This window comes from Coregonus clupeaformis, chromosome 17, assembly GCF_020615455.1.
Source record: "Coregonus clupeaformis isolate EN_2021a chromosome 17, ASM2061545v1, whole genome shotgun sequence".
In the NCBI taxonomy this organism is placed as follows: Eukaryota; Metazoa; Chordata; class Actinopteri; order Salmoniformes; family Salmonidae; genus Coregonus; species Coregonus clupeaformis.
Genome location: NC_059208.1, coordinates 50,728,585 through 50,740,747, shown reverse-complemented (window position 1 = coordinate 50,740,747; position 12,163 = coordinate 50,728,585). Strand labels below are relative to the sequence as shown.

The window sequence follows — 12,163 nt, the reverse complement described above, 5'->3', positions numbered from 1 at the left end:
ATAACACAGAATACATAAACACACACACACGGTATAGGTTATTGATTGCTAACGTAATACAATGAAAACAGGTCCCTAATGGACTGGACTAACAATAGCATGACTGCTTGGTTAGGGGAAGGAGGGGTCAATAGAAAGAGAGTGAAAGGGAGAGACAAAGAGATTCAACTTATCGTTGTTACATTTGGAAACCACCGCTCATTCTGATAAAAAATGCAATGCATATTTACGTGTAGCTTTCCTTGATCGTCGTCTCTCTGTTGAACCACTTTCTCAAAAAGGGTTTGAGTGTCCTATCCCACTTCGGTGAGACTCAGCTTGTCTTCGAATGGAGTGTTCATTAGAATGTACCAATGGTTGTCTGAGATGGGATTGTCCTTCCTAACTCGTGTCTTTAGTGAAAGACAACTTTACATGCCAGCTGCAGACTGGTAATGTTACGGTCTAGTGAGTTTCTTCTTCTTGTGTAGAGATTGAGAGTTTCAGAGTTTCTCACCATTTCAAACGTGTGGACTAACGTCTCACTTTTCCTGGTCTTAGAGTGTCAACCATTTGTAACGTTCAGCTCCCGCTGCATGTCGGCTGGTCTGTAGAGGTTCAACCAGTTGTAATGTGAGCACGCGCTTCACGGCGGCTGGTCTTTCTGGTCTAACCATTTTAAGCCGTGTAGCCACAGCTCCACGCTTTCTGGTCTCTGATTCAAAGTTCTAACCATTCTAAACATGCAGTCGCCACTCTCACACTTTCTGGTCTAAATGTACATTTCGTTACTACTTTTATCCTCGGGTAAAAAGGGGGCGTTCCAACACGCCGATCCAATGTCTGTGCTCACTTGGGCGTGGTTACTTACTGGGCAAAAGTTTATATAGAACAATTATCTCATTAGAATAATAAAATCACATTGCTATCTTCACAAAAGTACTCTCATACTTAATCATATATTTTATACAACATTTAGATGTAAGCTTGATAAATAGAACGTGTACACTTTCAGAGTTACAGTTATTCCGTTATACCATCCTTAATGACATCACAAACAACAATAACAATAAACAATATGACGTGATTATTCTTTAGGTCCCCACTGACCATTCCAAACATTTGGAGGTCAGGAATAAGATTCCAGTAAGAGTTTTTAGGCGGCAAAGTGTCTCTGGAACAAAGACAATCTCAGTCTTCCCATACTAGAGACCAATAGGAGTCCTTTTCTACAAACTATTTATGACCGAGTCATGACATATGTTACAAATTCCAATTTGTTAGATAGGTGGCAAGGTGGCTAAGGCTAACATTACTTAGGTGGCTAACATTAGCTAGGCTAGGGGTTAGGGTTAGGGGTTAGGGTTAAGGTTAGGTTGAAGGTTAAGGTTAGGGTTAGGAGTTAGGTTAAAGGGTTAGTGGAAGGGTTAGCTAACATGCTAAGTAGTTGCAAAGTTGCTAATTAGCAAAAATGCTAAAGTGGTCTGCGATGAGATTCAAACACACAATCTTTGGGATACTAAACGTTCGTGTTATATGCCCACCCATCCACCCTGACCAATCACCCTACTTTATTTTTTGGGTTAAGTAACTTTCTGTTTTATGTAACCATATCAAATGTAACATATCATACTAATTTGAGTGTCCCAGATTTACATTTACTATGTTAAATCTAGTCTATGAGACCAGGCTGGTTTTATGGCTAGACTTGTAGTGTCAGAGAGGGCTAGACTTACTGTGTGTTACCATGGAAGACCCCTCAACATATTGACCTGTTGGACTACTTTGTCTTCAGTTTAGCTTTTCAGTGCAGCTGTTTTCAGGCAGTTCACAATACACATTCCCCGATACACATTGCCACCTTTGACCCGAGCCCTTGATCTTCCATTACACATAAGAGTCATTAAACGAAGGCGTCTTCTGTGCAGGGGAGTTTTGTTAAGAGCCCCGACGCTCAATCTGAACATTAACACGCGTCGCTTGCAATACGTTTTTTTAAGCATATGGACCTTATCTTCCATATCAGCAAGAAATAATAATAAAACATTTAAAAAGGTTAAATGGATACACACCTTGATAGGGTTAGGGTTAGTGTTCCCACACGGCCATCTAGCGTGCTCTGAACACCTGTGTGTAACTCAGGAAGTGTAGTGGAAGTGGAGTTTCGTTGGATGGAGGAACCCATAGCTGTATGGATCTGTAACTGCTACAGTAAGTGTATCTTTTTTATTTGAAGGGTTCTTTTTTACTGATGAAAGATAAGGGCCATATGTTCCGAAAGCCATATCGCAACCGGTGATTATTGAAGTTTCTAAACTTTAAAACACAGCGTCGGGATTGTAGTTCACATTAGCCAGTCGTGGTCAAAGCTAATAGCTGAAAACTGTAGGGAAAAGGCAGAATGCTGTCTAGAGTTTTTGAGAGCTATTTTGACCCATGATCCCTCTCTCTCTCTCTCTCTCTTAGTGCCCCCCTGGTGCCCTCAAGAGTCGCCGCGCTGCCGAAAATGACCTGGAGCAGCAGGTTCTTGCCTTTAATCAGGTAACACACATGCATGCACACACACACACACACACACACACTCAAATATATGAACAGACAAACTAACAAGACCACTGGCTAAGCACGACCAGGTAGGCAAAGGGAGCGAGCAAAATATTCCATTGTTTTTCCCCCTTATAATCATTGTTCCTCCCCTGATAATTATTAATCCACTCTCAGCCAAAGAGACAACAGTAGCATGATAAATATCTCCCCTCCTCCACCACTACTGAGAAATGTTCTTATTTAAAAAATGTGCAACAGTGCTAGATTGCCAAATAAATAATATTCTTTCAAATTATATTTTAAAGCCATATTCACCCTTTCTCATTTCATGATTCATAATAATGCAATCTATTTCCAATTATCCATTCATTAGGCTTGCTGTTTGTCTTGTGGAGAGCTGTTGTTAACTCAAAGCTCTGGCAGACTACAGACAGGAGTAATCAATCCCATAGAATACTGTTCCTCAGCCAGACACAATAACAGGAACAGAGCCGTGTGTGTGTGCCTGCTTATGTGGTGAGTGTGTGCATGTGTGAGCTCATAGTTGTGGTGTCACTGACTCTTAAACTGCTGTCTGAGTTCGTAATGAGATCCAGGTATGTGTCTGGCAGTGATAGCACTAACCAATGAAATAACAGCGGACAATAAAGGATGTTCTTATTTGGACAATATAAGGAAGTCTCTATGTAAGCCATATTGTTACCATGGCATTATTAATTATAGTGTTAACCCCACCCCTTCCTTTCTCTTTCCGTTTGACAACAGATGTCTTCATGCCACGACTGCAACTTCATTTACACAACAAGCATTATGCACTGACACACGTGTGCACAGTGCAGCACACACACACACTCCTACACAAACACACATACCCACACACTCTCTCTCTTTCTCGCACTCACACACACACTCCCTCACTCACACACATTACATTCCTGGTGTGTCAGAGTGGTATAAGTCATCTAGGCTTTTCTTATTGAATTCAGGGCATTGGCTTTGAAACATCTGCACTGCACACCAGGGTCATGAACTTAATAATACTGTACGTGTGTGTGTGTGTGTGTGTGTGTGTGTGTGTGGTCCCTTAAGACTGGAAGTCTCAGTCAATCGTTCTCGTTCTTTCTTGTTGTTTCTTTTCTTTCTGTCTTTTTTTCTCCTGTCCAACCTTTCTGAAAGGTCAACCCAGACCCCCAAACACTCTCGCGTTGATCCCTCTCCCTCCACATGATTTTCCAGGTTGATGTCCCTAACCACAACATCTTTCCCCTTCCCCTTGAAAACGATCTCTACCTCTCTCATGGACTTTTGCTTCATGCAGTTTTTCCACTCTAACTCTCACTGCTTTCACTTTGTTGTTCACTACTTTCTCTGTCTGTCTGTTCTCTTTCCCTCTCTTTTTCACTTCTACTTCTACCCCCCACCCCTCTCTCTCTCTCTCTCTCTCTCTCTCTCTCTCGCCTTCTCCCTTACCCCATCTCTCTCTCTCTCACCTTCTCCCTCACTCTCCTCTCTCTCTCTCTCTCTCTCTCTCTCTCTCTCTCTCTCTCGCCTTCTCCCTTACCCCATCTCTCTCTCTCTCTCGCCTTCTCCCTTACCCCATCTCTCTCTATCTCTGCCTCAGGGTTTATTAGGGATCTATTCCAACACTCCTCCTTACCCCTTTCTTTTCTCCTCCTCCTCCCTCCCTCCATCCTTTCTTTTTCCCTTTAAAATGCACTCTGGATAAGAGCATCTGGCTAATGACCAGTGTGTTCATTTAGATATCTTTCTTCATCCGCTCTCTGTTGTGCTGCTCATGCAATGATATGTAACGGTAGTGGCTAGCTTCAGTGGTGCACATGTACAATACATGCAAAATATGCCATAGAATTATGTTTAGCTGTTGGTGTCTTAAGAGCATCACATCACTACCTTTACTTCTTCAAAAAGGTAACTTTGCAAACACCGAAGAGCTGTAAAAAAAATATATAATATTAATAACCAACTGGAAGTAGGTCCAACAAAGTTGTAACTGTCCTCTTATTGCTTCTAAGTCCTGAAAACATCCTCGCATTGTATATTTTGGTGTTAAAATTAGAACACTGAAACTTCTCTGCCTCACTTTCTCTTTCTCTTTTCTCTAGGAGATCCTTGGGTCCAAGGGCCTGGCAGAGAAAGTAAGTCTCAAACTTTCCCGCTCTCTCTCTCACACACACACACACACACACTTTATCCTGTATTACTGAAAAAGCTGAGGAGAGACTTTCGCCACGTGTCAGTTTGCGTCCAATCAGGAAGAAAATATGTAGGCAACATGAGCCAATCAGAGCAGAGTATTTTTTTATACAGATTAGGACAGGGGCTGGTGACCCAAATACCAGGTCAGTTACTTGTACCATTTGCTGTACTCCAAGAACGGGGAGAGAAGGAGCGCAACATCGGGAGATGAGACGGTGTGACACACACACACACACACACACACACATACACACAGACACAGCTCTGCTACTGACAGTGGAGTGATATACACATCATTCATTATACTGTATACCCCGGCTCTGTGGGGATTTGCTGTACTGCTTCCTATTAATTTTGTCATTCTCCAACAATAGCAGAATTCTGTTCATGAATTGCATACAAAACTCCAGACACTTCATTATTGCATTCCATGGTGTGCTTACTATTATCTTACTAATCTCCCATGGCACAGTGTAATGTAGGATATGCAACCACTGAATATAATGAGACAGAATGATCTCTCTCTATTGGAAGAGTTTCACAGATATGAACCCACGCTGTTAGTAGTGTGTGTGTGTGCTTGCGTGCGTGCGCGCGTGTGTGTGCGTGTGTGGGTCGGGGAAAGTAGGTAGGATGTGTGCTAGGTGTGTGTGGAAACATCAGGACTGGTTCGACGAAAACTCCACGTACATCTCCACCCTACTTAACAGCAAACACAAGGTACATAAATCCACACTCAACAACCCTACTTCTGAGGCCCTCAAAAAGCAATGGCAAGAGCAGCAGAGGGTGGCACAGAGTGCTCTACGACATCTACAACATGAGTGGTGGAGCTCCAAAGCACAAGAAATCCAATCTTGTGCGGACAGCTGTGACATGCACAACTTGTATGATACCCTGAAGACCACCCATGGCCTAAGAAGTTGCTTTCTCTGTCCCCTCAGAAGTGCAGGACCAAACTAAGATAGTCCAGAGGTGAGGTGAACACTTTGAAGCCCTCTTAAACCAGCCAAACCCAGTTGACTACTCAGACCTGGAGGAGCTCCCAACCCTGCCCACCATCCAGAGCCTTGATCTCCCACCCACCTTTTCTGAGGTCTGCACCGCCATCAGGTCACTAAAGAATAACAAAACTCCTGGACCTAACTTCATCCCTGCTGAGATCCTAAAACAGGGGGGCTATCTCTGTACCAGAGCAGTTTGCCTGTTCATCTCTGAGATATGGAGACAAGAGAGCAGCTCCCATCAATGGAGGGATGCAAACATTGTTACCATATTCAAAAATAAGGGGGACAAATCCATCTGTGGCAACTGCAGAGGCATATCCCTCCTTGCAGTTGCTGGCAAAAGTCCTGGCGAAGTTCATGCTCTGCAGACTCATCGACACCATCACTGAAGACATGCTACCGGAGTCCCAGTGCAGCTTCAGAAAGAACAGAAGCACGGTGGACATGATCTTCAGTGCACACCAACTGCAGGAAAAGTGCTGTGTACAGAAACAAGACCTGTTCATGGCGTTTGTGGACCTCTCCAAAGCCTTTGACACAGTACACCGTGAACTCATTTGGAAGGTCCTACTACTGTATGGCTGCCCTGGGAAATTTGTGAACATCTTGCATGAGTTTCCATGAAGGGATGATGGCCTGAGTAACAATTGGCAGTCAGGAGTCTGAACCCTTTGGAGTTGGTACTAGTGTGAGGCAAGGGTGTGTGCTTGTGCTGGTCCTATTCAATGTCTTTCTCCTGTGTGTCACAACACTCCTGCACAAGGACATGGAAACAGAGAGTGGTGTGACCCTGGACTTCAGTTTGGACGGGAACTTCTTCAACTTTAGGAGGCTCCAAGCTGCCACATCCCAAAAACAGATGTCCTACAGTATGTCAATATTCATCTGATCCTCTGCCTGAAACCCCTGAATTATCCATCTCAGACTCCTCACTGGCCATTGTACAACACTTTAAATATCTTGGAAGCATCCTCTCGGGAGACTGCAACATCGAAAAAGGATATCCAGAATCGAGTCAAACAGGCCTCATCCTCGGCTAAGGAAGAGGGTATTTTACAACAGCAACCTGCACCTCCACAACAAAGTTGCAGTCTTCCAGGCAGTGTGTGTATCTACACTCCTTTATGGATGTGAAACATGGGCAGTCTACAGCCGACACTTAAAACAACTGGAGTCCTTTCACATAAAATGCCTTCAACGCATTTTGAAAGTGACCTGGCAGGACCGTGTTCCGCACTCAGAGATACTACAGAGAACCAACTGCAGGAGCATTGAGGCATCCATCACACACCACAAGCTTAGATGGCTCTGCCATGCCATCCGGATGCCAGAGGATCGCAGAAAAAGTGGCTAAAGGACCAACTGAAGACATCACTAAAGAACCCTGCCTCCCTCGAGACTGTTGCTGTGTACCGTTCCACCTGGCGTGGCCTCTGCCATCAAGGAGTGCAGTTGGACCGAGGAAAATAGGACTGGACGAAGCGACAGAGAAGACATGTGACCATGCCTGTGCTGGCCTCAACGTGACAGGCCTTTGTGTGCTCTGTCTGTGGCAGACAGTGTGCATCCCACATCGGATTATACAGTCCTCAGCGAACCCACAAGAAGTAGTGGAAGTCATCATGGGATACGATGGACTACCTTAAGCAAAGTAAGAAAGTACTTGAGTTCATACAAGTCTGCGTGCGTGGGTGTTTGTGTTTGTGTGCATGTCATGCTAATGGATTGAGGTAGTTTGATAATGGTGTCAAGGCAATAGAGATACATACCATTATTATTAGCTTGGTAGGAGGGTTACCATGATGATTCATCTACATAGTGCAAACCACACTGGATAGGTTGACTTGGGACCTTACCAAAGTCTTCCCAAAACACAAATGGGAAACAACCAAACTTGTCCCTACAGATAGCTATGTCTCTAGAGACCAATATATATCCATATAATCAAATAACTACCACCGTTAGCATCAAAGACTTGGTTTGGCTTGTCTTGGCTTTTAGAGAGAGAGAGAGAGAGAGAGAGAGAGATTTGAGTAAAAAAAAAAAAATATTGGCCCACTAGTTACATCATTAAAACACAAACTTACTTCATTTTAATAGACCTAGAAAGTTAGAACCAAGCTCCCCTCCACTGTACATAGGACCCCCGACGCCCCACACCCCTACAAAATCCCCCAGACGGTTCACTAGCCCCCCAATATACATGCTCCCTCACCAGCCCCAGTAGCACAGCTCTGGGGGCTGTACACCCCGCCCCCTGCATAGCATGTTTCCTGGTCTTCCACATTGCTGTTATTGCCTGCCTCAACAGGTACTAGGCAGTCCCTTCGCCAGTTGGCTACGATATACCTAGGCCGTTCAACGTATAGGCCCAGACTCAGCGCCTACCCTAGGCCTGTACACCACCCACCCAGGACAGAAAACAACCCTACCAGCCTGGAACATGAAAAAAACAGATGCTGCACTGTCTCCTCCTCCCCACAGAACAGACACCCCCTCCCCACTGATGGATCAAGGTGTGACACATATCTGTTCGTAGCGATAGCCCAGGGAGAGAGGGAGAGAGAGAGAAAGAGAGAGAGAGAGAGAGAGAGAGAGAGAGAGAGAGAGAGAGAGAGAGAGAGAGAGAGAGAGAGAGAGAGAGAGAGAGAGAGAGAGAGAGAGAGAGAGAGAGAGAGAGAGAGAGAGAGAGAGAGAGAAAGATATGATGGTTAGGAAACAGTGACTAGGCAGTAGGCACCGCGGGTGCCAACCATTGATGGAGTTGCAGTTCCAACACACTGTAGAAGAACCTTCTCTCTCCTCTTCTCTCCCTCCTTTCTTCTTTCCTTTAGCTCCCAGTCACACAAAATCAATATATATTAACTGCCTAGTGTGGTGTGAGGAGAGCCGGCTGGGCTGACACGCCGGGTGGTAGATGCTGTTTTAATTACCTTACTTCCGTTAGAAAAAACGTAACTTTTGCTATCTATTACATACACACCAAACTGCAGTGTGTGTGTGTGTGTGTGTGTCCGCCCGTGAGGAGCTACAGCTGGCCTGCACTCTCCAGTGCCGTGGGGATTTTACAGTATCTATTGATCAAATCAAATCAAATCAAATGTTATTTGCCACATGCGCCGAATACAACAGGTGTAGACCTTATAGTGAAATGCTTACTGATGAGCCCTTAACCAACAATGCAGTTTTAAGAAAATGTGTGAAGAAAAAAATAGATATCAAAAAAATTTAAATTACAAATAATTAAAGAGCAGCAGTAAAATAACAGTAGGGAGGCTATATACAGGGGGTACCGGTACAGAGTCAATGTGCGGGGGCACCGGTTAGTCAAGGTAATTGAGGTAATATGTACATGTGGGTAGAGTTAAAGTGACTATGCATAGATAATAAAAAGAGTAGCAGCAGTATAAAAGAGGGGGTGGGGGGTGGGGTGGGGGGCAATGCGACATAGTCTGGGTAGCTTTGATTAGCTAGCTGTTCAGAGTCTTATGGCTTGGGGGTAGAAGCTGTTAAGAAGCCTTTGGACCTAGACTGGGCGCTCCCGGTACTGCTTGCCTGCGGTAGCAGAGAGAACAGTCTATGACTAGGGTGGCTGGAGTCTTTGACAGTTTTTAGGGCCTTCCTCTCACACCGCCTGGCATAGAGGTCCTGGATGGCAGGAAGCTTGGCCCCAGTGATGTACTGGGCAGTACGCACTACCCTCTGTAGTGCCTGCAGGTCGGAGGCCGATCAGTTGCCATCCATGCGGTGATGCAACCAGTCAGGATGCCCGATGATGCAGCTTTAACTTTTTGAGGATCTGAGGACCCATGCCAAATCTTTTCAGTCTCCTGAGGGGGAATAGGCTTTGTCATGCCCTCTTCACGACTGTCTTAGTGTGTTTGGACCATGATAGTTGGTTGGAACTTGAAGCTCTCAACCTGTTCCACTACAGCCCTGTCGATGGATCTCTGTCTCCCGAGAGGGAGGTGTGTGTGTGGTGTGTGTGCGTGTGTGTGTGTGTATAGCCTATGTTTAATTATTTCTAACTACATGTGAGCGAGTGTGTGAGAGTGTGTGTGAAAATGTTGGAGGCCCCCTCCCCAAACACCTGTCTACATCTCTTCAGATAATATTTAAATGGTGTAACAGTACCACTCTGGTCATTAGAGAAACTGCACCCTAAGTCATTAAACTAGATGTGGATGTGCTTGACTTGGTTTGACTACAACTGGCCCTTCTAGTTGGGCTAATGGTCCCAAATTGGAGTTGCAGTTCCAACACACTGTAGAAGAACCTTCTCTCTCCTCTTCTCTCCCTCCTTTCTTCTTTCGCTTTTAGCTCCCAGTCACACAAAATCTATATATTAACTGCCTAGTGTGGTGTGAGGAGAGCGGCCTGACACGCACTGGGTGGTAGATGCTGTTTTAATTACCTTACTCGTTAGAAAACGTAACTTTTGCTATCTATTACATACACACCAAACTGCAGTGTGTGTGTGTGTGTGTGTCCGCCCGTGAGGAGCTACAGCTGGCCTGCACTCTCCAGTGCCGGGGATTTTACAGTATCTATTGATCAAATCAAATCAAATCAAATGTTATTTGCCACCTGTGCCAATACAACAGGTTTAGACCTTATAGTGAAATGTTTACTGATGAGCCCTAACCAACAATGCAGTTTTAAGAAAATGTGAAGAAAAAATAGATATCAAAAAATTTAAATTACAAATAATTAAAGAGCAGCAGTAAAATAACAGTAGGGAGGCTATATACAGGGGTAGTACAGAGTCAATGTGCGGGGCACCGGTTGTCAAGGTAATTGGTAATATGTACATGTGGGTAGAGTTAAAGTGACTATGCATAGATAATAAAAAGAGTAGCAGCAGTATAAAAGAGGGGGTGGGGGTGGGGTGGGGGGGCAATGCAAATAGTCTGGGTAGCCATGATTAGCTAGCTGTTCAGAGTCTTATGGCTTGGGGGTGAAGCTGTTAAGAAGCCTTTTGGACCTAGACTGAGGCGCGCGTACTGCTTGTCGATGCGGTAGCAGAGAGAACAGTCTATGACTAGGGGTGGCTGGAGTCTTTGACAGTTTTTAGGCCTCCTCTCACACCGCCTGGTATAGAGGTCCTGGATGGCAGGAAGCTTGGCCCCAGTGATGTACTGGGCCGTACGCACTACCCTCTGTAGTGCCTTGCGGTCGGAGGCCGATCAGTTGCCATACCATGCGGTGATGCAACCAGTCAGGATGCTCTCGATGATGCAGCTGTATAACTTTTTGAGGATCTGAGGACCCATGCCAAATCTTTTCAGTCTCCTGAGGGGGAATAGGCTTTGTCATGCCCTCTTCACGACTGTCTTAGTGTGTTTGGACCATGATAGTTGGTTGGAACTTGAAGCTCTCAACCTGTTCCACTACAGCCCTGTCGATGGATCTCTGTCTCCCGAGAGGGAGGTGTGTGTGTGGTGTGTGTGCGTGTGTGTGTGTGTATAGCCTATGTTTAATTATTTCTAACTACATGTGAGCGAGTGTGTGAGAGTGTGTGTGAAATGTTGGAGGCCCCCTCCCCAAACACCTGTCTACATCTCTTCAGATAATATTTAAATGGTGTAACAGTACCACTCTCTGGTCATTAGAGAAACTGCACCCTAGTCATTAAACTAGATGTGGATGTGCTTGACTTGGTTTGACTACAACTGGCCCTTCTAGTTGGGCCAATGGTCCCAAATTGGTACTATGTGCTCTGATTGGTTCATACTTCCTATACCCTTTGATTGATTCATACGGCCTACTGTCTTCCTGATTAGATTCCACCACATGGCATGTCTCTCCTCGGCCTAATAAACAATACTACATCCAATCGAAAATCTATATATGATCTGTGACTACCTGAGGTTGGGAGCTGACTCTCCATTTTACGTTTGATTGACTTTTTGCATTGAATTTGGCCTCCGCTGCTTTTAGCCTATTCTTTCTCAGTGCTCAACACGGCATGCTATCAAAAGCAACTTCATCTAAAGAGACAACCTGACTCAGACGTTTTTTAAGTCCCTTGGCTTTATTGACACAGTACATTACAAAATCAATTTGGCCATTTTTCGTTGCAACACTCAATCATCTAAGGAGCTGGCCTAGTTCTCTCTGCTTAGATGCATTAGAGGATATCTCACCATGAACTAATGTGATCTCTCTCTCTCTCTCTCTCTCTCTCTCTCTCTCTCTCTCTCTCTCTCTCTCTCTCTCTCTCTCTCTCTCTCTCTCTCTCTCTCTCTCTCTCTCTCTCTCTCTCTCTCTCTCTCTCTCTTTCTCCATTCCCCCTGTCTTTCTAGTGTGCTGGCTGTGTTCTTCTCAATGATGACCTAAACGTAAGTAAACGAAAGATGGAAGCTCTCATGTCTAGGGTCCTGTGTCTTGGTTAATCATGTCACATGACCTGG

The 12,163-nt window shown here is 44.8% G+C and overlaps 1 protein-coding gene across 3 annotated transcripts in view; it reads left to right on the top strand.

Moving 5' to 3' along the window:
- LOC121586676 (collagen alpha-1(XVI) chain) overlaps positions 1–12,163 on the top strand; it is a 120,314-nt gene that overhangs the window by 51,236 nt on the left and 56,915 nt on the right. For all 3 annotated transcript variants that reach the window (XM_041903591.2, XM_041903590.2, XM_041903592.2), the window contains exons 8-10: positions 2,446–2,520; positions 4,650–4,682; positions 12,056–12,091. In XM_041903591.2, coding sequence (XP_041759525.2) covers positions 2,446–2,520; positions 4,650–4,682; positions 12,056–12,091 — 144 coding nt within the window. The remainder of the gene's footprint in view (positions 1–2,445; positions 2,521–4,649; positions 4,683–12,055; positions 12,092–12,163) is intronic.